The sequence below is a fragment of the Mastacembelus armatus genome, chromosome 21 (genome assembly GCF_900324485.2).
Source record: "Mastacembelus armatus chromosome 21, fMasArm1.2, whole genome shotgun sequence".
NCBI classification, from domain to species: Eukaryota; Metazoa; Chordata; class Actinopteri; order Synbranchiformes; family Mastacembelidae; genus Mastacembelus; species Mastacembelus armatus.
The window spans coordinates 22,615,185-22,640,864 of NC_046653.1; the positions used below are offsets into that span (position 1 = coordinate 22,615,185).

General features: G+C 40.3%; 2 protein-coding genes across 3 annotated transcripts in view; one reads left to right on the top strand and one right to left on the bottom strand.

The window, feature by feature from the left end:
• Positions 1-19,898, top strand: fer1l6 (fer-1 like family member 6). The gene is given in 46 exon segments (XM_026294819.2): positions 1-948; positions 1,970-2,052; positions 2,473-2,581; positions 2,840-2,894; positions 3,074-3,205; positions 3,335-3,397; positions 3,703-3,781; positions 4,055-4,211; positions 4,688-4,874; positions 5,274-5,375; positions 5,491-5,581; positions 5,825-5,942; positions 6,024-6,261; positions 6,559-6,664; positions 6,846-7,083; positions 7,670-7,790; positions 8,166-8,266; positions 8,500-8,602; positions 9,039-9,158; positions 9,274-9,426; positions 9,544-9,715; positions 10,040-10,164; positions 10,362-10,496; positions 10,638-10,787; positions 10,877-10,984; positions 11,126-11,188; positions 11,640-11,738; positions 11,905-12,112; positions 12,342-12,451; positions 12,554-12,670; positions 12,758-12,803; positions 13,150-13,194; positions 13,814-13,911; positions 14,176-14,304; positions 14,416-14,541; positions 14,634-14,761; positions 14,846-15,016; positions 15,199-15,353; positions 15,913-16,055; positions 16,406-16,494; positions 16,601-16,699; positions 17,115-17,235; positions 17,378-17,498; positions 17,607-17,764; positions 17,871-17,971; positions 18,310-19,898. Coding segments are annotated over 46 exon segments (5,589 nt in total). The 5' UTR covers positions 1-913; the 3' UTR covers positions 18,491-19,898.
• LOC113123057 (uncharacterized) overlaps positions 18,504-25,680 on the bottom strand; it is a 9,601-nt gene continuing 2,424 nt past the window's right edge. The window contains exons 5-11 of one of the 2 annotated variants that reach the window (XM_026294817.1): positions 24,219-24,335; positions 23,716-23,803; positions 23,359-23,564; positions 23,162-23,248; positions 22,755-22,833; positions 21,853-22,046; positions 18,504-18,551 (exon numbers count right to left, since the gene is read on the bottom strand). In XM_026294817.1, the coding sequence (XP_026150602.1) occupies positions 18,540-18,551; positions 21,853-22,046; positions 22,755-22,833; positions 23,162-23,248; positions 23,359-23,564; positions 23,716-23,803; positions 24,219-24,335 (783 nt within the window). In that variant the 3' untranslated portion in view covers positions 18,504-18,539. Of the gene's footprint in view, positions 18,552-21,680; positions 22,047-22,754; positions 22,834-23,161; positions 23,249-23,358; positions 23,565-23,715; positions 23,804-24,218; positions 24,336-25,680 lie in introns of those variants that run through there. The other variant, XM_026294816.1, reaches the window with a different exon arrangement.

Here is a 25,680-nt window from a genome sequence, read left to right on the forward strand (position 1 = left end):
AGGAAATCACTCAGAATATGAACATTTAAACTGTATCTGTAACCCATTTTTAAAAAGTGTTAGTGTTGCTAATTTGTATTTTTTTATTTTTTGATAATGAATGAAATACAAATTATTGTCAGACGTATCCTTTAAATTGTGTTCACTGTGTATTAGTAATGATCCATGCTGTAATCTGGTGACATACACAAAAATAGAAAATAAACATCAGTCCAGTCTTTTATTCCGTCAAACATATTTAACTTCAGTCATATTTCTCTTCCCATTATACATGATAGTGTTTTATCCTACATTGTCTTATAGAAGGAGGATGTGTTTTGTCTTTTTGGTGGTTAAAATGTAAAAACTGAACTAAAGGAGCAGACACTTGTCATGAGAACATTCTGATGGTTAAAGCAGTGTCAAGAGAGAAACAATTATTACTGGAGCGAGGAGGGCAGGTCCCTATATCCAAACCACAAACTAACACTCTAAAGAAACTGAATCACTGGAAGTACAGCTAGTTAAACAGAGAGAGAGACGGGATGAAAATATTTTCTTTAGAATGAGGCTGAAACTGGGTCACATATAAGTTTATTTATTAGGATTTGTGAGGCAGGTGTGGGGAGCATTTTCGTGAGGACGAGCTGACGGATGTTTTGTTAAGACTTTATTTACAGTACAGTCATGTTAGGTATTGAAGGCTGTAATGAGTGAGGAAATTAAAGCTAGAAACACCATGTGTATTCTTCAGCTTTGGACAAGAGACGAACCATAGTGTTAGCAGGAAGAGATGAGAAGGTAACAGGCCCTTAAACAGCCAGAAATCAGAGAAGTGAGCAGGGGAGTCGAAGTTTTCTGTTTTAAAGTGAAGGACACAAGCCTTCCGGTTGCTTGTGAGTAGAAAAAGAAAACCTCTTTGGACATCAGCAGCATGAATCCCTCTGAGAGCCAAGGAACCCATCAGGGGTGAGCAGTTTCAGCTTGATGCATTTTCTTATTCATGTGTTGGTGTATGTAAGATTTATTAGTAGTTAATTAAAATGTCCTTAGATTTTATACTCGCGTTTCAATATTTATTACAAAAAATAATAATTTCAATTTAAATTAATAAAATTTTTTTCAAAAATTAGGTCAAATTTAAATTCTTTAGTTGGTCCTTGGGGGCAAACTGTTTCCACACACACAAGTCATAACATGGTTTGTGACAATTTTGTATTTTTTTTTTTTTTAAGTCTCAAGAAAGTTTTGAATAAGTGAACTGCATTTAAAGATTTCCCAGACTGGTCTGGTTAATCTCAGCAAAAATATAAATACAAAGGGATTACCTAATATAAAAGTAAAAGTTAGCAGAATGGTTTTCTTTACAGCTACTTAACACACACAGAAATCATCGTCACTTAATATTTGATGTAAGCCACTTTTTTGTTTTTTTTTTTAAAGAAGATCCTCTTTGTTTTTTGCCGTGTGTCACATCACCATATCCAACCACCGTTTTCTGTCTCATCACATGCTTCTGCTTTTCCCTCTAATTCAGGAAATGCTCCTGCTTTGTCGTCTTATTTTATAGCTGCAGGTGAAATTCTCCCTTGCTGTTTGAGGATAGTGACCAAGGTTATGACTTTGTAGACCTGTGTTTATCATTGTTAGCGATGGTTCAGACTTTTTAGGATCCTGTGTTTAGCATCAGATACAGGATCCTAAAAAGTCTCCACTAGTTGTTCCACATGTTCATCTCTAGTCCTGTCTCATCCTTAATGATTACCTCATATCCAACCTGCTCCTGTGTGCACGAGAAAGGGCTTAGCAGCTTCAACCCTAAATTCAAACTTCTACCTTAGAAATAAATGATTCATTGTCTGTTCTTCTTCTTCCATTAGATCTCTAATCGAACTCACGCTGGATGGACCACAGTTACATGGGAATATCATTTGTGGCCGATAAGGTCAAAAACATGATTTGACTAAATGTTTCTCTCTTCTGCGTGCAGAAAGCCTAAGATATTTGGTCTCAAAGGGAAGAAGAAGAAAAAAGAAAATGCAGATGTGGTCCTGGCAAACAAGGGAGCTCTGGGTGAGGCCTGGAAAACACACACACACACACACACACACACACACACACACTCTCAAGCTTCACTGTGGTTAAGACTAAGCCTTATCAAACAGTCATGTTGAATACTGGACTGTGAGTGTATACAGTCATTATGGGTAATTTAGAGTTTCACAGTGTCACTCATTGCATAATGTAATTGACATATGACGGTAATTGTCTTCTGTGGCTGACACCCAATGGGATGTACTGTACGAATATTAGCAAACTTAATAATAATGGTAGTTTCAAAGCCACTTGTACCACTAATAATTTTTCAGAAACTGCACTCCACTGAAGTTACTGTCTTATATGTCAGCCCTAAAGGTTGGCTCAAAAGCCCAGATCAGATATTTCTCTTTCACAATAAAGTCAGTCTGTGTATTTTTGTATTTCCGTGTGCAGAAAGTGAGGCGGGGCCTTCTCAGGCACCTCCCCTGCTGGAGGGAGAAAATGCTGAGAATCAACCGGGAAGTTCTGCAGCCAGAATCAGAATAATACCAAACAATAAGAGGTACAACATTGACTTGCACAGTATACAACTGTTGTCATTAAAACTACAAAATGTCTCCTAAATCAATGGGGGAGTGATGTAAATGATTTTTCCATTGTGTTAGTTATGAAGCTGTAATTGAGTTTTCTGTTTTCCACTGTTATGATGATTAGTGTGTGTGATTTGTTTCAGATCATTGATCATAAGTTTGTTTATTATCACTTTTGTTTTTTTGTGTTACTGTGTTTTGACACTAACCTTAGAGTAAAACCTCCACAGATCCAAACTGCAAACCCGCATCCAGGACATTGAAGGAAAACCACAGACCTTTCAGGTAACAACATACAGCACAAAACCCAAAACTATGGAAAATATTTGGGTGATATATTCAAAAGTAAGATTAGGTGTATTTACAATAAGAAATGCTCGACAGCATTTTAAACCTACTAGACTCTGACAACACCCTTCTCATCCTGTGTGCAGTGGTTTGTAAGTCTTTCATTTGTTTCATAGATTGCCATTAACATCACAGAGGCCAGACAGCTGGTGGGAGAAAACATCGACCCCAGTGTGGTGATCGAGATTGGTGATGAGAAGAAACAGACATCAGTCAAAGAAGGAACCAACGCTCCTTTTTATAATGAGGTAAGAATAAATAGGATGACTTTCAATTTTTCTCAGAGATCAAACCAAATGTGTCTCACTGTGTTTATTCATTTTTCAAACTCGTCTGCTTCATTTTCCATTATTCTGTCCCTCTCTTCTTCCTGTCAGTATTTTGTCTTTGACATCTTTGCCCACAAAGAGATGTTCTTTGACAAGGTCATCAAGATATCGGTGAGTAAAAAATACTTTGGTATTTGGTTAGGTACTGCAGATTTAAAGTTTAAATGCTTATACTGAAAAATCATGAAATTATCTTTTATTTAATATGTCTGAAAGTTTAACCTACAGTAATTTTCTGTAAAAACAAAAAACAACAACAAAAAACAAAGTAAAATATGAGGTTGTCTTTAAATTTACAAAATTAGAACTGTAACTTTTTTGTTTCCTTCTATCATACTGCAGCTTTGGGTGTCTGGGTTCTTAAGGAACAGTTTCAGGTTGGTGTGAGGTCTTTTGGTGTATCTTTGTCTCTCTAGGTCGTACACTCGAAGATGCTGAAGACTTTCTGTATTGGGTCCTTTAAGGTGGATGCATGGACAGTCTACAGACAGCCAGGTACTGTAGCTCACTTTGTTTCAACATGCCTCTTGATTTCTAGAATCTTAAATTACCTGGAAAAGATATTTGCTTGAGTGTCTATCAGATGTCACCTCTTTCTACTGATTTATCCATTTTCCTGTTATAAGCTACTAGTGTAGTGAAAAGACACAGGGGCAGCCCCCTGCTGGTTTCCACTGATCAGTTTTATATAGTGCACATCCGTGAAACACCTTAACGAAGCCATCAGCTCTACTCATCTCCTTCACTGTCATTTTCCTGTTCCTGCAGGTCATCAGTTCTCGAATAAGTGGGCTGCCCTGACCGATCCTGGTGACATACTCACTGGTGTCAAAGGTTATGTTAAGTGCGACATCAGTGTCTCGGCGAAGGGAGAAGTCATCAAACCAGGCCTGAAAACAAGTGATGCTGAAGAGCAGATAAACAAGTATAATACCCATCTATTTTCTAAATGCTTTTTAGCCTTTCTGCTATACTTGATCAAGTAGGTGTTTGGAGAAAAGCTCAAGAAACAGCAATGATATAGGAAATGTGTGATGGTAGTTGTGAGATAGTGGATAGAAAATCTAATCTTAAGAAATATTTTCCACTGAGAGGGTTGTGCACTTTTACTCATCACTTCTCAGGACATGAACTCTCTCTATTTTGTCTCTTTATGCTTTGTTTCATTGACATTTTCTAATAATCCATTCTTCCTTTATAGCCGTCTCTATGCAGATGATGTACTGCTATGTGTAGCTAACATTTGACCAGCCAGTCCTCTGCCTCTTGGAAGCAATTAAAAATACACCTCTACAGAGGATAATTTTTCTTAACTTCTTACTGATAAGTTGTTGACAAGGCTTTACATATTAGTTTGCACTGAGATATATCTGGGTGTTGCTCTGATGTCCTTTTCCTCAGGAACCTGTTGATACCAGAAGGTTTTCCGGCTGAACGACCCTGGGCTCGTTTCTGTGTTAAGGTGTATCGAGCCGAAGGCCTTCCCCGCAACAACTCCAGCATCATGGCCAATGTCACCAAGGCCTTCATAGGAGACAACACAGCTCTCATAGACCCCTATGTAGTGGTCAGCTTCTTCAAACAAGTGGTGAGTTGAATGCTAATCACAGTCATATTGGAGTTCAATGCTAAATGAGTGTAGTACTCACTGAAGTAGTTTTAAAGTAAATAAGACAGCTAGTGTGTTTTTTTTTTTTCTATGAGATGGGAAAAAATCCTCAAAGCTGCAGGAGTTTATTTGTAAATACAAGAGTTCAAACTAAAGAAAATTAGTTTTATTCATTTCTAAAACATTTGTAGGAATCATAATCTAAACTAAACATAGTTTATGACTGTGTGCATGTCAGGTATTAAAGTTTTAGGTTTGCTCAGTTTTGGTGACACTTTGCCCTTTTTTGCAATATTAGCTACAAAACCATGTAACTGCTAGATGCGCTTGTGCTGTCTCTTGAGTAGTTTGTTTAATCTAAATCTCACCTCGTCTCAGGGTCGTACATCCACTCAGAAGTCCACAGCAGACCCAGTGTGGAACGAGCAGATTGTCTTCACAGAGATGTTTCCACCACTGTGCCAGAGATTAAAGCTCCAGGTCCGAATCCTGTTATGTAGGAGGGGGTGGATTTAGACTTTCCATTATATTTAAATGTACAATTATAGTACACAAATGTGAATGTTGAAGAATTCTGCCGTCTCTCTCCTCATAGGTCTGGGATGAGGGAAGCATGAACGATGTTGCCATAGGAACCCATTACTTTGACCTGAAGCGCATTTCCAACGAGCAGGATGGTGACAGGGGTAAGAAGAAATGAAAGAGTAGAGAAAAAGCTATGAGGAAAGGGAAGGGGACAAGAGGAAGCACTTAGTGGAAATACATAGAGGGGACTGAGGAAAGAAGGGAAACACTGTAAGACAGGAATGAGCAGAGGTAGAAAGAATCATTTAGGGAAGTGTTGTTAAGTCCTAGTGATTTCTTTTTGTTTTTGACTTCTCTTTTCTAACCTTCTTCCTTTCCCCCCCCATTCTCCTTTTTTTCTCCAGGGTTTTTACCAACCTTTGGTCCTGCTTGGGTCAACCTGTATGGCTCTGCCCGAAACTTTTCATTAGGTGACGACACTGTGGAGCTTAATGAGGGGATTGGAGAGGGCGTGTCCTACAGGTTAACCTAAAAAATTGCTGTTTTAATCATGATAATAATTGGTTGATAGATTAGCCAATAAAATACCAATTACATTGTCAGGGGGCGGGTTTACATGGAGCTTGCAGTGGAGATCCTATCTGGAGGTTCGGGTGCGGAGTCCAAACTCAGCCGAATGATCAAGCCTGCAAAGGATGCTAAAGCAGGAAAAGCCGGAGGAAAGGATGGTAAGGGAGCTGCAGGAGGAGCAGCAGGAGGCGCAGCAGCAGGGGGAGCTCCTGATGATGACAAAGGGAAACCTGTGGCAGCAGAGGTCCTACCTGTGGAGTCCCCTCCTACGGTAAGAGTTTTTAGTTAAATAATATAGAAACTCAATGTAGTAATAGTACAATGTGTCATACCACCGTGATGGACTGGTGACCTGTCCAGGGTGTACCCCTGCCTTTCACCCAGAGAGATCTGGGATAGGCTCCAGCAGATCCCTGTGACAAAGGTTAGGAATAAGTGGGTATAGATGATGGATGGTTATGTCATACCAATAAGTTATAAATATTTCAAATAGACACCTTTATAGTATGGCTGAACACAACTGAGACACAGATTGATGAATAAATGTTGGTATATTTCTAATGTGCAGATGAACATAGACAAGGAGAACTTCCTGCTGTTTGGTGCCTTGTTTGAAGCCACCATGATTGACAGGAAGATCGGAGACAAGCCAGTCACCTTTGAGTTTTCCTTGGGTGAGCTGCCACATGCATACTTAGATATTCTTCTCCTCCTCTGTAGAATGTATTTCTCACTAACACTATAAGTAAAATCACATTAGAGAATGTTTAATCATGAATATTATTATGACTTTCCTGTTGTGTTTTATTGTATTTACGTTGCTTGTGAGATATAAAGTTATGCTTCTTTTCTCAGGTAACTATGGAAACATTTTTGAGTCTACAGGCCAGCCCAACATCAGCGGCAGTGTCAGTCCCTCTCGGAGGAGAAAAGGGCCGGACGTCCCAGAGGGCGGTGACGCGACCGCCTCTGCTATGGGCTCCCCCCCACTGTCCCCATCTTCCCCTCTCCTAGCCAGAGAATCTCCAGAGTTCACTATGACCTCTAAGTCCACCACTCCTCCAGACAAGCCACTCATTGTTGAAGGAAACAGGTTGAGTCTCATTTTATTCTCAATGTTGTGTTGAACTTTGAAGCAGTTTGAAGTTTTTCCTTTTTATTATGAATATACCTTTTTTTATATAATTCCAGTGACTGGATTTTTAATTAGTCTGCTCAGATCACAAATTGTAGAGCTCTCTTATGATGATCAGTAGCTGGGTGCTGTATTTAAGGAGCCACCTCTCTGAAGGTGGGTCCCTGTGGAGCAAACAAAAGTATTACCACATGATGAAGGTTTCACTGGAACTGTGTTTGCACTACAGCTCACTGTGCACTGGAATAAAAATAAAGCTTAAAATGGAACTGCTGTATGTAACCTATGCAGCAGAGTGGACACTACAGTGTAATGACACAATGAATCTCACTTGAGTTTGTGTTGGAAACAATATTTTGACAAAAGTTAACCCCAAATCTACTTACTAGCTTTTTTGGCACTTTCTCATCTTATGACCATGCAAGTTTTAGCAAGAGACCAGTTTATTTTTCAGCATTTAATCACTCTAAAAAGAGATATTTCTGTTTTTTAGGTAACAAACAGTCTCCTGGTTCTATGTGTGTAAAACTGTGTGTACTTTCAGGTACTTCATGTATCTGCCCCTGGAGCAGCAGAAGCCATGTATTAATGTGTTGAGTCACTGGGAGGATAGGACCTACCGCTTATATAACTCCAATATGCTGGAGAACATAGCTGTCCTGTTTGTACGTGCAATCGCACACACACACACACACACACACACACACACACACACGCACACACGCACACACACACACACACCCTCTCTCACACTGACATATTATTCTCACTGTTTGAAAATGTCTACTCATGCATAGGCTCCATTGTGGAAATTAAAACATCGGCGTGATCGTTTATTCCCAACGTTACAGTCATTTACCTGATGTAGTTACTATTGAGGAAATCACCAATAGCCACCCTGAATAATGCTGCAGTGTCTGCAGACCAGCGGTGTCAAGCTTGTGAAGAATATCACTAACCAATCATCACGTTACCTGATAACTCTATGGACAGTTTTCACAGCCTTCTGTTCTGAGCACATGAATATTCTTGTCTTTTAGGAGGAGGGTGTTGCCGCTGTGACAGAGCTACACAAGACATCAGATCCAGGCGCAGAGCCTTTACTCAGAACCATCCTCAAAGAATTCTGTATGGACACCAGGTATTCAGTGCATGATACAACTATTTGGCTTTCACTGCAACACTGGTGGAAAGTCTTGAAAGCATTGTTTCCATATGCAGTTTCTCTAGAAAGATCTAGTCCAAGACAGAAAGTTTGCTGCCTAGAAGCAGTTGTGGTTAATGCTGTACCACATGGAAATCACCAGCCTGTGATTGGTCAGCTTGACCTTCTAAAAGGCTCAACAACAACCAAATGTGTGTTATACTTCACAGGAGCTTCATAACAGCAGCAGAGGCCAAGCTGAAGGCAGAACTCAAGTCCACTTACCTGACACAGCTGGACAAGAAACGCCTCACCATGTGTACACAGGAACTGGTGGGAAAATCTGAGATACATACGAACGGACACACTAAAAACACTTCTTTAAATATAAATAAGTCAGTAATGTTATTATGGGGTCTTGGGTGATTCTCTATTTCCCCCAAGGACACCCAGTGTCAGGTCATTGTTTGTCCTTTCAGAATAGCAGGGTGTGGTATTAGTAAAAAAAATACATGAGATTAGTCTTGTTCTCTTATTTTTAGTCTACTAATTTTTTCAGTTTACAGTGTAGTGGAATTACGGGTTTGTTATTCACTGCCAACCTCACACTGGTCTTTACAATGTTCCAGTTGTAAAACTGCTAGTGACCACCAGTGGGCAGACTTCAGTGGTTTTCCCCGGTCAAAAAGCTTAACGTGCATAGTGTTTGCACCAAAAGCGTGCAGGAGTCATGCATTACAACGTGTGTTTGTGTGTGTGTGCCTTGCAGGAGAGTTTGATAAAAGAGGCCCAGTCCTTGGAAGAGAAGAAAAGGAAAACCATTACCGTTAAGGAAATGCTGCAGCATGCAAAAAAACTCATACAAAAACTACGCTTCCTTGTCGAGGAGGTATGAGCCCCACCCTCAGTGTGATTGCCTATGTACATCCTGACATTGTTGTTTTCATTACTGACTTTGTACAACCTAATGTTTCTTGTACACATGCCTACCTCACACACTGCAGCCCCAGCACACAATTCCAGATGTTTTTGTGTGGTTGCTGAGCAATAACAAGCGTGTTGCGTATGCTCGAATCAGAGCTAGAGACCTGTTGTTCTCCAGCACCCAGGAGGCCCGAGGGGTCCTCTGTGGCAAGTTAATCACACTGTTTCTGAAGGTAAATGTACAACAGAACTTAAAAGTATTTTTTGATATAAGAAAGCTGTTGAAGTGGAACTGATATGTATAAATATGTATATATGTGTGTCTGTGTGTGTGTGTGTGTGTGTTTCAGCCTCCAGGCAAGCGTGTGCCGGGCTTGCCAGTCCAAGCAAAGCTGGATGTGTATTTGTGGTTTGGAACCTGTTCAGACTCCAACCACATGCTGGACAACCTACCTGAAGGATTCCGTCCAGGGTCAGGGGGCGCTGATGCTAACTCCCCGCCAACACACCTGCTCTGCACAGGTGAGAAAGACTCAAAGTATTACAATTCCCTTCTCTCTGAGGTTAGTTTTGTCACTTTGTCTTTGAAATATACAAGTTTTTTACTTAGTTTTATTGATCATGAAATTGAAGCAGACATTGAAGAAAATATCACTGAAGAAAATATATTTTCTAACTTCTAGGATTATCATATCATTTATGTTTAGTATGTGCTGCTCATATTTAAACATACAAATAATTCAATTCACAATAAAGGTAAGGGTCAATGATGCATGCTACATAGAGCTAAGTTATACAAGGTTAACCCTTAAAACTCACCAAGACTCATGTTTTTTGTGTTTCTAGAGCAGCATCACTTCCAGCTGAGGTGTCACATGTATCAGGCTCGTGGTCTGATCGCTGCCGACGCCTCTGGTCTGTCTGACCCTTTTGCTCGAGTCACCTGTCTATCCAACAGCCATACCACCAATGTATGTGTGTGTGTGTGTGCAAGACATATTTGACATGTATGGACAAATGTTTTATCCCTGGACTCGTTAGGATCTGACTAGCTGTTTGTTAGGGTTAACAATACAACCCATTAACAAACAATAGTAACAGCTTCTTACTGTGAATAGGTTTGACTTGGTTATTGGAGAGTTCATGCTGTGTATGTGTGTGTTGTCAGATTATTAACCAGACTCTCAGTCCTACATGGAATCAGTGTTTGCCAATGAGCCGCCTGCTGCTGCATGGAGATCTGCAGCACATCAAGCAGGAGCCGCCACGTGTTGTCATCGAGGTGTACGATGACGACGCAGTGGTACGTACGACTGTGTAGACAGATCAATAGATTAATCCTGTGGTGGTTTCATTTTCAACATTTTCCTTTGAGTTACTGACTTTTTGCAGCGAATGTTTGAACTTGTATGTCTGATCTCGCCTTATTCTTTGCCTTGTACAGGGCAAAGCAGAGTATCTTGGAGCCACAGTAGCTGTACCTGAGGTTCGGTTGTCCTCTGACACCTACACACCACCAACCCTGCAATACAGCCCCCTGCACTGCGGCAGCCTGTCAGGAGGAGACCTACTGGCTGCATTTGAACTTCTGCAGGTCGTATACTTAGTCTTTCTACTGTGTAATGATTCATATGAAACAACAAAGAAGTAAGAATGTAGAGTAAAATGTGATTGGCTGTGTAGATCCCAAAGTCTGGACATCACAATCTGCCGTCATTAGAAGAACATGAGGGAGGCATCTACAGGGTCCCTGCCAACATCAGACCTGTTCTCAGAACCTACAGGCTGGAGGTTTGACTGCCTGCAAGTGTTGCATGTTTATGTTTATGACCTTGCATAGAAAATAACACTGGCAATTTTCTGTATTTTTCTTATTTATACTCATGCACTTGGTTATAACTTATATTTGTGTGCATGGGTTTTCTCCACCAGGTATTATTCTGGGGCCTGAGGGAGCTGAAGAAGGTTCAGTTCCTGTCAGTTGACCGCCCACAGGTGAACACACAAACAAGTGACATGAACAGGTCTATAAAATGAGAATGAATAGATCACTGCAGCTACTAAATCAGCGTTTTTGAGGTGAAGCATATGAGGTCCTTGTGTTTCACCACTTTATTCTAACTTTTGAGCAGCACGTGTTGAAAGAAATCTACTTTTATTGTTGAACCATCTCACGTCAGAATTTTTTGCATGAATTCATTTTTCCTGGCACTTTCTATGTGCTTCTTTCCCTGTGTCTGTAATTAGTTAGATGTGCATGGGTTTAGTGCAGCATTAGTGACCGTGCATTTCTTTGTTGCATGCCACTTCAACAGAACAGAACAGAAGCACATTTGAGAAACAGGAATCCAGTTATTTAAGATCTGAAGAATTTTAGTCAAAAAGTTGGAAAAACAGAAAACACCTTTCTGAAGTAAAATAATGAACCAGTTCTCTTTTTCTCCAGGTGTACATAGAGTGTGCAGGGAAAACTTTGCGTTCCTCCGTCATTCGGAAGTACAAGTCCAACCCAAACTTCCCTGTGCTGGTCGATGCCATAGAGCTGGTAAGACTGTTACAGCATTTAGAGTAAATTTCTTAACAGCATGGCAGCTCTTACTGCTGGGTCTGCATACACTGCAAGGCCAAATGTAGTTGGACATCCCATCAACAAATAATGACATATAGACAATATCTCTATTTATTAACATGCTCAATTTTTTTGCCTGTAGGAGTTACCAGAGAACGAGCACCTCCACCCTCCTCTCACTATCACTACAGTTGATTGGCGGGCCTTTGGTCGCAGCACACTGGTTGGAAGCCACGTCATCAACAACCTCAAGGGTTTCAAATACACTCCCCCTCCTGCACTGCCTGCTCCCACAGAGACTGAAAAACAGCCCAAAGTCACATACACACCTGAGCCACAGAGCACTGAGGGTAATCATTTTCCACAAGACACACTGACATTGCATTTAACCACAAAAATGGATGTCTCAATGTGATTTCAGCTTGGCATTTATTAGACCTAAGAAGCTTCTATCACTCTGGTTTGGAATCATTTTAAAAAATATGGATAGAGAATGTAATTGTGTTTTGATTCTTAAATCTAGCTGCCATGATTGAGCTTGTCCCATGGGAGGGTTTATCTTTGTCTTTTGTCCAGTAGGACTTTATGATGGTGCGACCAGTTCCACTGTAACAAGTCAGGATGTTCTGATCCCTGTGGAGGATGTTCCCCCACGTCCAACCCCACCAACACCCTGAGCAAGAGTCCAGGCAGAAGAAGGTACAGCACATATGTCCCAACACTAGTAACTAGTGTGTTCTGATGGTTCACACACTGTGTCATTGTTCGTAACACGTTTGTTTTAAATCCAGGACATCAGGAAGAGCTCTCGTCGTTCCACCAAGAGGAGGAAGAGGACCATCGCAGATGAATCAGCCGAGTGTGTCATCGACTGGTGGTCCAAATACTACGCGTCTGTAGAGAAACAGGTAGAGAAACTGGTTTTGCCTTCAGTTTTGTGTTAAATATGTTTTTAAACACAGACATCATGGTCATGGACAATGTTTGTGTTGTAGGCCAAGCAGAAGGATGGCTCACTATTTCCCCAGGTCTTTGAAAAAGGTGAGAACTCCTCTCAAGTGACTACATGTCCCCAACAAGACCGAATCTAGATACCAAGAGTCCAGATTAGTGGGCCAGTTGTCTTACATACTGAATTGTGTGGGTTTCAAGACTCTTTTCTTGAGGCTGCTACATTAACAATGTAGCAATTAGCAACATCATAAAATGTTGGCTGTGGTGTGCACTTCTGTTTACAGGCCAAACATGTGGGAAAGGAGATTTTCTTTCTTGTACATATTAGACCCTGAAATGATAATAGAGACATGAGTTAACACTGATACTATTTAATAAAGTGTGAGTTACCCAACACGTTGCCCCTTACACACACACTCGTTGTGTATTGCAGCTTCACCATATCACAGCTTACTCAACGATGGAATTGACTCTCTGGGTAAGGACAAAGACTGAAGCAGCGTTGTCATTAAGGGCATGGAGCATGTTTTTATGCCTGTTTTACGTTTGAAGGAAATACCTGCTTTATGACCAGTTGGCTGACAACTGGAGGCTCTGGGAACTGGTCGCCTGCATTGGTTTCTGTGGTAGACAGATGTGTGACAGCTCTGTTCTTAGCTACTTTAGGCTGTTAATCTGTTGATGTGTAGACCTGTCACTGCATGATCTGCCCTGCAGCTCCCACTGTTGCCCTCCAGCTTCTGCTTTTGTTTTCTTAAATCCTTTCAGCAGTGTATAAAGAGGTGGCCAGATTACTGGGTGCACAACTGCCTGATTCTTTTCTGCAGGGATCAGGGCAGTGTTCTTCAGTGTTTGAGGGTTTCTGGTACAATATCTGGAAAGGACATGGCCTTAAATTCTAATGAATGATGGCACTTGCATCTTTTTATGAATGGAAGGTGGTTTAAATCACAGATATGTCTTGTAGCTTTCTGCGGGACACTTTGGAGCTTGGAGCATCACAGTGCAAATAAACGTATTTGATTTTACTTCACATGCATGTCACTGTGCCGTATGTCTCTGTTTACAATGAAAATACTTCTTCTTTGTTCCATCAGTCAGCAGCCAATCAGATGGAGACAAGAAGAAGAAACAGAAAGGAAAAGGAACACAGGAACCAACCACTGCTCTACCTGCTAAATTATCCACCCTCCAGGTATTTTATTCACCACAGCAGGTTGTAGGGTTACATAACCTGGCACCCTGAACTAGATGTTTGAACAAACCTAATATTTTTGGCTAACGTCCACTGTGGCGGTGAGTTTAGAACTGCACAGCCACAGGTTTACTGAAGAAAATCTGAGTGAAGTGTCTGATTCTCCATCTTGCACATATCTTAAATAATAATTAAATACGGTACAAGTGTATGCACGTTAAACTGGTTGTTTGGTGGGTGATACCGATAACCTGCTGTTTGCAGCTGTACAACAAGGAGCTGGAGTCAGAGTTCGGCCCATTTGACGACTGGGTAAAAACATATGAGCTGTTCAGAGGGAAAGCCAATGAGGAGGACGGGGCGACTGACGAGAGGTTTGTTGGCAAATTCAAGGTGAGACAATTTGGTTGAATGTCCTCTGGCTGCTACTGTATCTTGTCAGCACTGAAATATTATTGTCTCTCTACTAGTGATCTAATCCACTAAGTGTGTGCTCCTCTGTAGGGCCAGTTCCGCCTGTATACAGTGACTGAGGCAGAGATGGGGTCTGAAATCGTGGGCACTGGGCAGTTCAGTGGAATCCCTTCCAATGGCCCAGTCGAAGTACGCGTACGGGTTTACATCGTCTCTGTGAGTCCTTCTCTTCACCTTTTTAAATAACGTTCAGTCTAAGATTAACTTGTTTTTGATGTGTGCTCTTAACTATTGTCTCCTCCCCGCAGGCATCCAACCTGCACCCTGCTGACCCAGATGGGAAGTCAGACCCTTACATTGTTGTTCGACTTGGCAAAAATGAAATCAAAGACAGAGACAACTACATTCCCAAACAGCTAAACCCTGTGTTTGGAAGGTAAATAACCAGTTCACTACATCTCCAACAGCTCAGACTCATGTTCCTGAAACATTTCTGTTTGTCATTCTTCCTTTCTTTCAGATCTTTTGAGGTACAAGCAACATTTCCTCAGGAATCTCTACTGACAGTGCTGATCTATGACTATGACTTGGTGGGAGGGGATGACCTGATTGGAGAGACTCGCATCGACCTGGAGAACCGATTCTTCAGCCAACACAGACCCACCTGTGGACTCCCGACGGAGTACAGTATGTAAGTGTGGGCTTCTGCTGTTTCTGAGAGGAGGGGAGGAATATGTTTAAAATGATTTTTTCATGTGTCCTGCAATTTGGAGCCACGCTTACTTCATCTCTGTGCCCTTATGTAGTGAGCAGTTGCCAGAACCTGATAATTTATCCAATATTTAAACATGTGTCTTGTTTCCTGTGGGTCAGTGATGGTTATAATGCCTGGAGAGACTCTCTGAAACCATCAGAGCTTTTGGCTAAGCTGTGCAAAGACAACGGTCTGGACGGTCCTCACTTCAGACCGGGACGCATCACTGTGGCAGACAAAGTCTTCACTGGGAAGACACTTTTCATGGAAGAAGGTACTGTGGACAGACTTAATGACCTTAGTATTGTATGTGAGTTATGTTATTTATAAACTAATGAATTTACAGAATAATACTGAACAGTATTTGTGGCATTGAGTCAAAGTTTAGCTACAGAATTGCTGCTGCAGTTTCTCTGCACTGTTGACAGGTCGATTACATGCGTGGTCACAGGTGACAACCAGCACTTAGGTAGATGTTCATTGGCTTTGGTCCATGACTTTCTGCCAACTACTGAATATGACTTGAATATGATTTTTGAAAAATGGCTTTTTGAGCCGTTTGTTTTTGGGCTGTTATTTTCCTTCGGTTCAATTTTCCTTTGCTCTCTAATGTTATATGTAACAGTGGGTAAGGATCTCTGTTTACAGTGATGTCTATAATATTCTAAGGACTTATTGCTTTATGCCCAGAATATATAGATGTACTGAAAAAGATCCTGTCATATATATTTAAAGTTCTGTAAGACAGTATTGGACCCTGAGACTAAATGACAACAGCAATCATTAGATTAATCAACCTTGTGGTGACATTAATGGTTACGATGTGTGCACAGATGAGCCGGTGGAGTCTTATGAGCACTTGTCTCTGAAGATCCTGCACCGCTGGTCAGAGATACCTGGAGTGGGATGCAGACTGGTACCAGAACACATAGAGACCAGAACTCTGTACAACAAGGATCGGCCCGGCATGGACCAGGTATTTTTAATGTTCTCTGAAAAAACACACATTCCTCTGATTGGATCGTAGGAAGAAGCCAACAAACCAACCAAACACACCAACAAAACATTTAGTACCAAACACAAAATGTAGTTAGCAAAACATTTAAGACTGCACCATGTATGACTGATTAGATGTTTTTATATATTACAATATTGTAAATAACAAAGCCAACATTTCTGAATAACAATCAAACTGTTGCTGTGTACATCTCACTGTATCACAGTATACTTATTTTTAGCAGGTTTTGTGACAAGAGACAGTTACTGATTATTCTGTGTTTGTGTGTGTATGTGTGTGTGTGTATCTGTGTGTTTGTTTGTTTGTAGGGTCAGGTCCAGATGTGGGTCGACATGTTTCCTATGGATCTGCCTCATCCAGGGCCTCCAGTGGACATTTCTCCACGAAAACCAAAAGGGTGAGAACTGTCTGTACCTCAGTACTTGAAATCAGCACCTGCTGACCAGTCTTTGGAGTCTTAATAATCTCTTAACAATATTTCTTTCTGAAATATGTGTGTTCAGGTATGAACTGCGCATCATCATCTGGAACACGGAGGATGTGATTCTGGAGGACACTAATTTCCTGACCGGTCAACAGTCCAGTGACATCTACGTCAAGGGGTAAAAACAAGCTCCCAGTTTGTTCTAAGTACAAATGTTTTCTGAAAGTCTTTGCTAATTAGAATGAGGTTACATTGGAAACAATTGCTTTTATACACAGTATTGTCTTCTCTACACTGTATATCTATGTAGCTATATATCATGTGTATATTGACCAATGTGAAAAGAGAAATTCTGTCACAAAGTTGCTAAAATATATTACGTATTTAGAAACAGTATAGTCATTTTATTAGTTTCTTTACCAGCGAAGGCTGCCATTTATTTTTCAGTGGTGAAATGCAGTTTATTATGTATATTTCTTAAAAAAGACTGAATTTAACTACATTTATGAAAGATATACTTATTACAGATAGGTTTGTGTGTTCAGGTGTCAAATATCTCTATTTATTAACACAGCTTCTCTCTCTCCCTGCAGCTGGATGAAAGGTTTGGAGGACGACCGACAGGAGACTGATGTCCACTACAACTCTCTAACTGGAGAAGGAAACTTCAACTGGCGCTTCGTCTTCCCCTTCAGCTACCTGCCTGCTGAGAAGGTACTGACAGACACAGGTTCAAACTCTGCAGCACTGATGTAGGCACAGGGCCCAATCCCCTAGTTTCTCTGGAAAAAAAAATTCACTGATGGATAATAAGAGGGAAATAAAAGTCACCTGTTCATAATCTTCTCTTTCACAGACAGTAGTAGTGCAGAAGAGAGATAGTATTTTCTCTCTGGACAAAACAGAACAGAAGCTTCCTGCCATCCTCATTCTGCAGGTCTGGGACTTCGAGACACTCTCCTCTGATGATTTCCTAGGTTTGTGTGTGTGTTACTGTCTCTCCATCTGTGTATTTGTGTTTCTCTGTTTGTATATTTGACTGTGTGTGTGTGTGTGTGTGTGTGTGTGTGCGTGCGCACATGCAGGTGTGGTGGAGCTAGACCTCCATGGTTTCCCTCGGGGGGCAAAGTCGGCCAAATCGTGCAAGGTGGACATGCTGACAGACGGGACGGAGAAAATCTCCATCTTCCAGCAGAAGAGAGCACGAGGCTGGTGGCCCTTCACCAAAGGCGGAGAGCTGACGGTGCATACACAGGCCAACACATTAACACAAACCAAGCCACACACACAGACAAAACTGACAGACAGGTGGAGAAGATTTGATTGACATGTATTTCTGAATCCATCAGGGGAAAGCGGAGGCAGAGTTCCACCTTTTGACCGCTGAGGAGGCAGAGAAAAACCCTGTTGGCCGAGCCCGCAAGGAGCCAGAGCCTCTGCCAAAGCCAAAGTAAGAGCAGCCAAAGTGTGTCCCCTTAATTGTGTACTGTGGCTTAGGAAACATAGTGTCCAAAAATATGACTTAAAAGCTCTTCTGGACAAGCCAAAAACCAAAACATCAGAGCATGAGTTTGTGGTTTATAGTGGTGTTAGGTGCTGCACTTTACTGCTACCAGCTAGTGTCTATCACAGAACACTGACAGAACAAAAATTAGTAACATTTTCTGTTCAGTTTTTATATTAGTAAACAAGAATCACATATTTTTGTAAATCAGAATTGCCCACAACAATCTAATCCTTTAATTAAGCTTTTAAAACATCCTTCCTTCTCTCACTCTCCCTTCACAGTCGACCAGACACGTCCTTCTCATGGTTTGTCAACCCATTCAAATGTTTCTTCCACCTGGTGTGGCGCAATTACAAGAAGTACATCATCATCGCCCTGGTCGTGCTCATCACAATGCTGTTCCTCGCACTGCTCTTCTACACCCTACCAGGAGCCATCTCTCAAAAGATAGTCAACGGATAAGTAATCCTTTGCAGCGTCGTCCTCTTCTTTAAATAGTAATTACTGAAAACTACAGTGCCAGCTTTAAAAAAAACAATAACAGAAAGTTAAATCTCAATAGCACATTAGGTTTTGGTCTTGTCATTTACCAGTTGCCATATGAATGTTAGCGATCACTGAAATTTATCTTCTTAATGTACTGCAGTGTGGTCAGTAGATTATCTTTCGTATACACCTTATCTGTTAAGGAAGAGTTCGACACAGTGCTTATTTTAGCTGCATTTATTATAACTACACAAGGTATCAGGCCTGTCAGTCTCTGCCAAAGAAAAATCTTTTTTTTTTACCAGCCTTGAAAAATGGAGGTGTGCATTTTGTTCACATTACAATTTCACAACAAACTGCACTAATTAGATTCACCCAAATTTCTGTCCAACAGTTAAAGAGTCTGATACATTTGAAATGATATAATGATAAATTGTTCCTGTAATAATACATTTCAATTAGGTCCAACATAAATTTCACTTTGAACACACACTAGAGAAATACAATGAAGTTACTTTTGAATGTTTTGGGACAGATACAGTCAAAATACTTTGTGTTTCCTGTCCGCAGGAGAATTAGTTCATATAAATTTAAATGTTATTGTTTGAACAACTGGATTGATTACAATTTTTGTTTTGATAGTTGATGTATAACTGTTGTAAAATGAGGGTAAAATATGTTTATCAGTGAGTTGTTTTCTTCTATAACCTTGTCCATTTAGGTCTTCACTGTGCAAATCCCGTTCCAGGAATACAGACGTCTTTTCACAAACCGTGAGGCAAAAAACTAATGTTGACAATTTCTGTGAGCAAAGCAAAACTAAGGAATCACAGGTGAGACTTTGGCTCAGGAGGTAGAGCAGGTTGTCTCCTAACTGAAAAGTCAGTGGTTCAATCCCCTGCCTCTCCAGTCCCTGTGATGTGGGTGGACATGAAACATGAACATAAAAAACAATGGAAATTCTGTAAAGAGTGTGTAGGAAAGTGAAGTAAAATAGTTAAGAATGACCAGGTCTTGGTAAGAAAAAGGTCATTAAAACGCTTTGCTCCAAATGTGACCCTGTAGTAAACACATCTGCACTTTTACAGAGCTGTAGCTGGTCTTGTACATCATTTGTCCACACATACTTTGCATTAGCTTAACTTTTAACCCACTAACAACTTCCACTGGGACACCTCAACCTCGAAGGCAACCAGGAATCGAACCGCCAACCCCAGAGTCAGAAGACAACCTACTCTACTTCCTGAGCTAAAGCCTGCCCCATGATTCTCTACTGGTGCTTTACTCAGAGACACCGACTTTGTAGTCAACATGTTAAAAACATCAGTTAGCCACAGAAAGACACTTTGTTTTTGCCTCATAGCCTGTGAAAAAAAAAAAAAAAGTCTGTAGTCTTCAAAGTGAATTTGAAAACCTGTACAGGTTCCAGCCACAAACCTAAATACACAAGCTTACACAATTGGAGTTTCCAATTGTTTCCGAGCACAGTTTTTGAGTCATTTAATATTTCACAGAAATCAAGATCACAACTTGTGACACTAAAACCAGTTAAAGATAAATTCTCATTGTGTAAATTATAGTACTAAAATAATGTTTGAAAACACGATTTGACTGAAACGTTTTTATTTTTAGTGAATTTCAGTGTCATTAAAGGTCTGACACTTGCTTTCAGTCACTCCTTCAAAACATTCAACTTGGCCTGAGTCTTTGGGATATTTCAAAACTCTTTAAGCTAAATCTTTAACACTGAAAACAGGATTTAAATACCAAAAACATTAGCTTTATTTTCTTCAAATGTTTTAAGCACATTTTTAGTTTGAAAAGCTGTAATTTACACATTCAGCATTTATCTTCAACCTTTCAAATCTACATTTCAGTGTCACAAATTGTGATCCTGCTTTCAGGTAAAGCAAAAACTGGTAAAGCAAATTGTGAAATAATGCATCTTTCCATCCACTGCTGTTACGGGAATATTACGACTAAAACCTGCCGTTTTTGTCTGCTGTTGCTTTTGTGCAGTAGGGCAGAAGCTTCACATGTTTCATTTATTCCTTCTGCATTATCATATTTTGCATTTATCAGTACACTAACATTTCCATTTTGGCCAAGAATAATTATGGAGATTTTTTTTTTTTTTTTTTCCCCAAATATGGCCTTTCCTCTCTGGTTGTACAAACTGAATATGCATGGATGGAAACATACATTATTAAAGAAAATCAGCACCTTGTCTTTGCTATATGTACAGTAGGGATAAGGTGCTTATGATGAAGATGGATTGAATTCTTGTCATCTACTCATTAATAAAGTGAACTAAATTTTAGACATGGTCTCTACTTTAATTGTGTGAAAAACTAACAGTCTGAGGTTTTAGTCTTACTTTTGTCACAATTTTTTACATTTTTCTTCTAAGCATTCTAAGCCTACAGCTGTTACCTTATTTTATTTATCTGCCATGATTAGCAGCAAGGTTAGTGGAAAAGGCTCTGTGTACCTTAATGTTATTCTGCTCTGCAATAATACAGACAGTCTCCTCAGAAGGTTAGTGTTGCTACATGCTTGGTCCACTAAAATGTTCTTCATTGTCTGGGTTTAGTGTGAAAGGAGCAACTAAAATGTTGGATAACAGTGATATCTCTCTCATGGACATTTTATAGATAGTTGGCTACTGATACTAAATAAATAAGCTTCTGAACAACAACTATTTTTGGACAGGAGCTAAAGTATATGATTCTGCAGGTTGTTAAAGGTTAGTTTCATTTAGTTTCTATTTGTTGTTGAAAAATGTAATACCGTATTTTCCAGCGTATAAGTCACTTTTAGCAAAAAGAGTCTTGTTGCACAGGAAAAAAAACATATATAAGTCACTTCAGCGTATAAATTGCAATTCTAATTATATTAACTAAGAGTCAAATTGGGATTATGAAGAACTAAGGCCAAGCATAACAACAAGCACAAGTGCATTATGAAATTTATTACCTGCACTTTGATATCTGCAGTACAGCTCCTGCTTGGCATTTTCCCTTGTGTTATACAGGACTTGGGGTTTAGCGTGAACATAAGCCTTTTTACTTTTTTGGCAGTATAATCTTCATTTAAGTCAAGAGTGCCATCTAACACTAGTGACCATTTGACAAATTACTGTAAATATACACATATAAGTCGCTTCACTGTGTAAGTGGTAGGACAAGCCAGAGGAGCAAAAAAAAAAAAAAAAGTATGACTTATAGTCCAGAAAATACGGTACTTTTTGTTTTTGTTTGGTTTGTTTCACTCTTTCAAACATTTTAATGTAAGACATCTGTGTCTGGCAAAGAAATACTGTGCTGTGATAGGCTGACCTGGGGATAGGATGATGGTGGTGTTGATGATGTCACAGTGTGTGGATGTGCAGCCATGCTGGAGCCTCTTAAGAGCACAGAAGAAGAGGAGGTGGAGGTTATGAAGGGGAGAGTGGCTGAGATGTTTGCTACTGACTTCTTGTTGTGGATGAAGCCACTGGACTGAGGTCTCTGCTGAATACTGGAGGTGGAAGCTGAAGCACAGGATGACAAGTTACTGGTTAAAAAACTTGGAAGATGCTAAGTGGCACTGTCTGTTAGCATCACATTCCCGAGAAAAACTGTCTGGATTCAATTTGTTTTTTGCTAAAAGTTTTTCATGTGAACATAACTTCTTTACAAAAACAACTTACAAATTAGTGTCAGACAAAATATAATTAATATTGTCAAACAGGTCTTTCATTCTGTCCTGGAAATTAATTCACAGAAGTAGGGAATAAAGTCTTCTACTTTTTTAAGCTGTGTGATTTAGTTCAATTAGTTCTGCTATTCAATTAATGTAATGTTTTATAAAATCTGACTTTAATCTAAGGAGAGGCTGTTTATATTTTAGTTAAGAGAGAAAAAAAGACGTAGGGAAAACCTACTTGACTCAAACATTTAAGATGTAATCTGTCCTTTAAATTTGATGCTATTTTATCAAGGAAAAAATAAGGTTTGGTCTTCTCTTATGGAGTAAAACACACAGCTAAGAATTTTATTTGTCAACATTAGCAGGAAATTTACATTTTCTCACTGTTTGTGAGAATGCATGCCTCATGCATCTTCCTGTTGGGTTAAAGTTGGAAGGTTCTGTACAACTGGAGTCCTCTGCTTTACAACCAGACTACAAAACGTGTGACAACTAGAACAGACAAAACGGTTGACAACATCTTAAAAAGCAGAAGCAAGTCTCATCTTACCAGAAGTCACTCGGACGTCCTGATGCTGCCTGCTGATGGGAAAGCCAGTTTGAGAAGCATCTGCAGCGCCACCTGCAGCCTAAGAAAGAGCATGATAATAATTTATTTATTTTAGTGGGAAGGAAGGTGACGTGAGTCCATATTAACATCTCTCACTCACAATGAACTAAACTGAATCACTAAACGCTTCATTCAAAATCAGCCACAACACAAAACCTGAAAAACAAACTTTTTAAAGATATCCAACCTGAATGCTTCAGTTTAAAAAAAAAAAAAAACTGTTTCCTACAGTAAAGGCTTCATGAACAGGAAACGTTCTTGTGTCAGAGACACAGCAGTTATCTTACTCTGCATCATGTAGGCCTGCTCCTGTCTGTGATAAAAAGAAAGGCAAAGACATTACTGACCTGAGCTTGGCTTAGACAGGCCTGCAGTTTCCTTTTTGCCCTCCATCTGGCAACCCTCAGCCTGGTCTTCTCTCGACGCTCTCGCACCTTCAACACATCATCATCATATTTTATATTAAATATTGGCCAAAGCAAATGTGTTCAATTCTCATGAAAAATATAGATTATTCTTAGATTGTGTAGAATAACTGACTAACCAGATCTGCCAGCAGCGGCTGAGGCAAAGTTTTCTCCAGCTCTCTGCGTCTGCTGAGGCTTCGGCGGCGAAGCTCATTCCTGCGCAGTTTGTATTCTTCATAAAGGCTAAGGTCTTTGGTCCAGGGCCGGACCACTTGACGAGATGGGATGTCGGGTGCCAAGGCTGCAATCAGTGGCCTGGAGGCTGCTGTTTGAGACATTGGATCTGAGAGCACACACATGGAAAAGTAGGCACTGTTACAGCTTTTGTAAAAACATAAGTGCAGATTTAAAAAAAAAAAAAAAAGAAGTTGTCAGTCAGTCAGCTCCTGCTCTTCCTGAGTGAAATTTCTGCCCACACTCTCAGATCTACTCACTGGTGCTTGATCCAGCAGAGCTGTTGGCTGCAGTATGATTTATCTGGCTTACTGGAGGTCCGGACCACTCTGTCACTGATCTTTGAGGCTGGAGGAACAGATGGAGGAATTAATCTTTTTCCATAGATTGTTCTGAACAGTGTGAAATTGAGTCAATTGAGTCATCTTGAGTTGTACAGATGTTTTCATTAAGTTAGTTTAGTTTTCCAGAATACATTTCTCTCCTAAGTCTGAAATCATTCTGTCCTGTGGCTGCAAAGCATTGTGTCCCTGTTTAACTACTGAGTGCTGTGCAAAATACCTGCTGAATAAAGAAACAAACACTGCTGCTGAGCTTTACAAAAAACCCAAACAAGAATCAGCACACTGCCTTTCTGAAAGTGTGCAGAGACTGTCAAGACCTTCTTTTAAATTGTGACGTTTTCTACACAACTTGCACATAAATGTCTGCACAAGCACTTAAGAGGTGGCTTAGCATTCTTAGATTTGACATTAAAACTTACCTCTGACTCTGGAAGATGGTGCTGCTGCAGCTGCCTGTTCTGCTCTTCTTCTGGCTCCTCCTTGATACAGATCACTTCTTCTCCTTCCTCTTCCTCCTCCTGTGCCTCCTGCTTCACCTGCATTACAACAAGAGACAACCAGGACTTTAGGACTGTGATGTGAAATCAAAGTGAAATACCTGCACTATTTTATTCCTAAAAATGTGACGATCAGATGTCAGTCCTCTAGTAGCCTGCTCGGTATCTTCATTCATTTAATTTGTATGGTGCCAAATCACAATACAATCGTCTCAAGGCACTTTACAAAAAAAAGAACAAATCCCTTACGTTTTCCACCTAACTGTCTTAACTTCTCAAAGCAGCCCGTGATGTTCTACCACCCTCCGCCTATTTCATATTGTCTCATATTGTTTCATATTTGTTGTTCTGTCATCTGGGTTTCTGTATTTCAATTTGCTTTTGCTGTACATCGCCCACTTCCTGGATGCTCCGCACTTTTGCCTTTACATTCTGGCCCTCTGTTTATGCATTGTTGATTTTATTGTTGTTTTAATGCACTCTATGTATTTTATGCTGTATGCTTCCTTTTTCTCTCTGTAAGGTGACCTTGAGAGTTTGAAAGGCGCCATGAAATAAAATGTATTATTATTATTATTATTATGAACAAAGACTTCGTGACACTGAAGAGGAAAAACGTCCTTTAATGGAAGAAACCTCCATCAGAACCAGGCTCAGGTTGGGCGGTCACCTGCCTCCGGTTGGGGGGAGTGGATAGAGGAGAGAGAAAAGAAAAACAAAAATAAACACTGCAAGGTTGGTGGGGCCAGTAACTGCACATCAGCAATATACAGCTCCAGGACCAGGAATACTTGTAGAAGGTACAGAGAGAGAGAGAGGAAAGAGAAAGAGCACAAACTAAAGTAGAACGTTACTAGTCATCCAAAGCTACCAGAACCCTACACTTCTTACAGGTCTCATCGTGACTAAAGGGGGCAGAGGAAAAACTAAACATGAGGAGCATCGAGCAGGAGACACAGAGAAAGGCTATGTTATGCTAGCAGCTAGCTGAGCTAACTGGTAGGCTAAAGAGCGCTAAGTCTGGAAATAGCCAAGAAGTACTGGAAAAAAAGACAGCACTTCACTAGTACAGGAATATATAACAGGTTATAAGTTGTACAGAGACTCTAGAGAGTCTAGACTGGATCTAATCTGTAAACGAGCTGTACAGAAACACACAACACAACACGCTAACAACAGGAAGTGAAATCGCTTACCCAGGAAATACATCATCAGGAAACAGCTTCAACCACCAGCTCTATACTTTACTGTCCGTGTCAACATTTAGAATCTCTGCTTCTGGACAGTATATGTTTGGCATTTTTCTGACTATAAATGGATTGTGAATACAATGCCTGTTCATTTTTCTGTCTTTTCCTTAACTGTGGTTTCAACTCAAATTGTG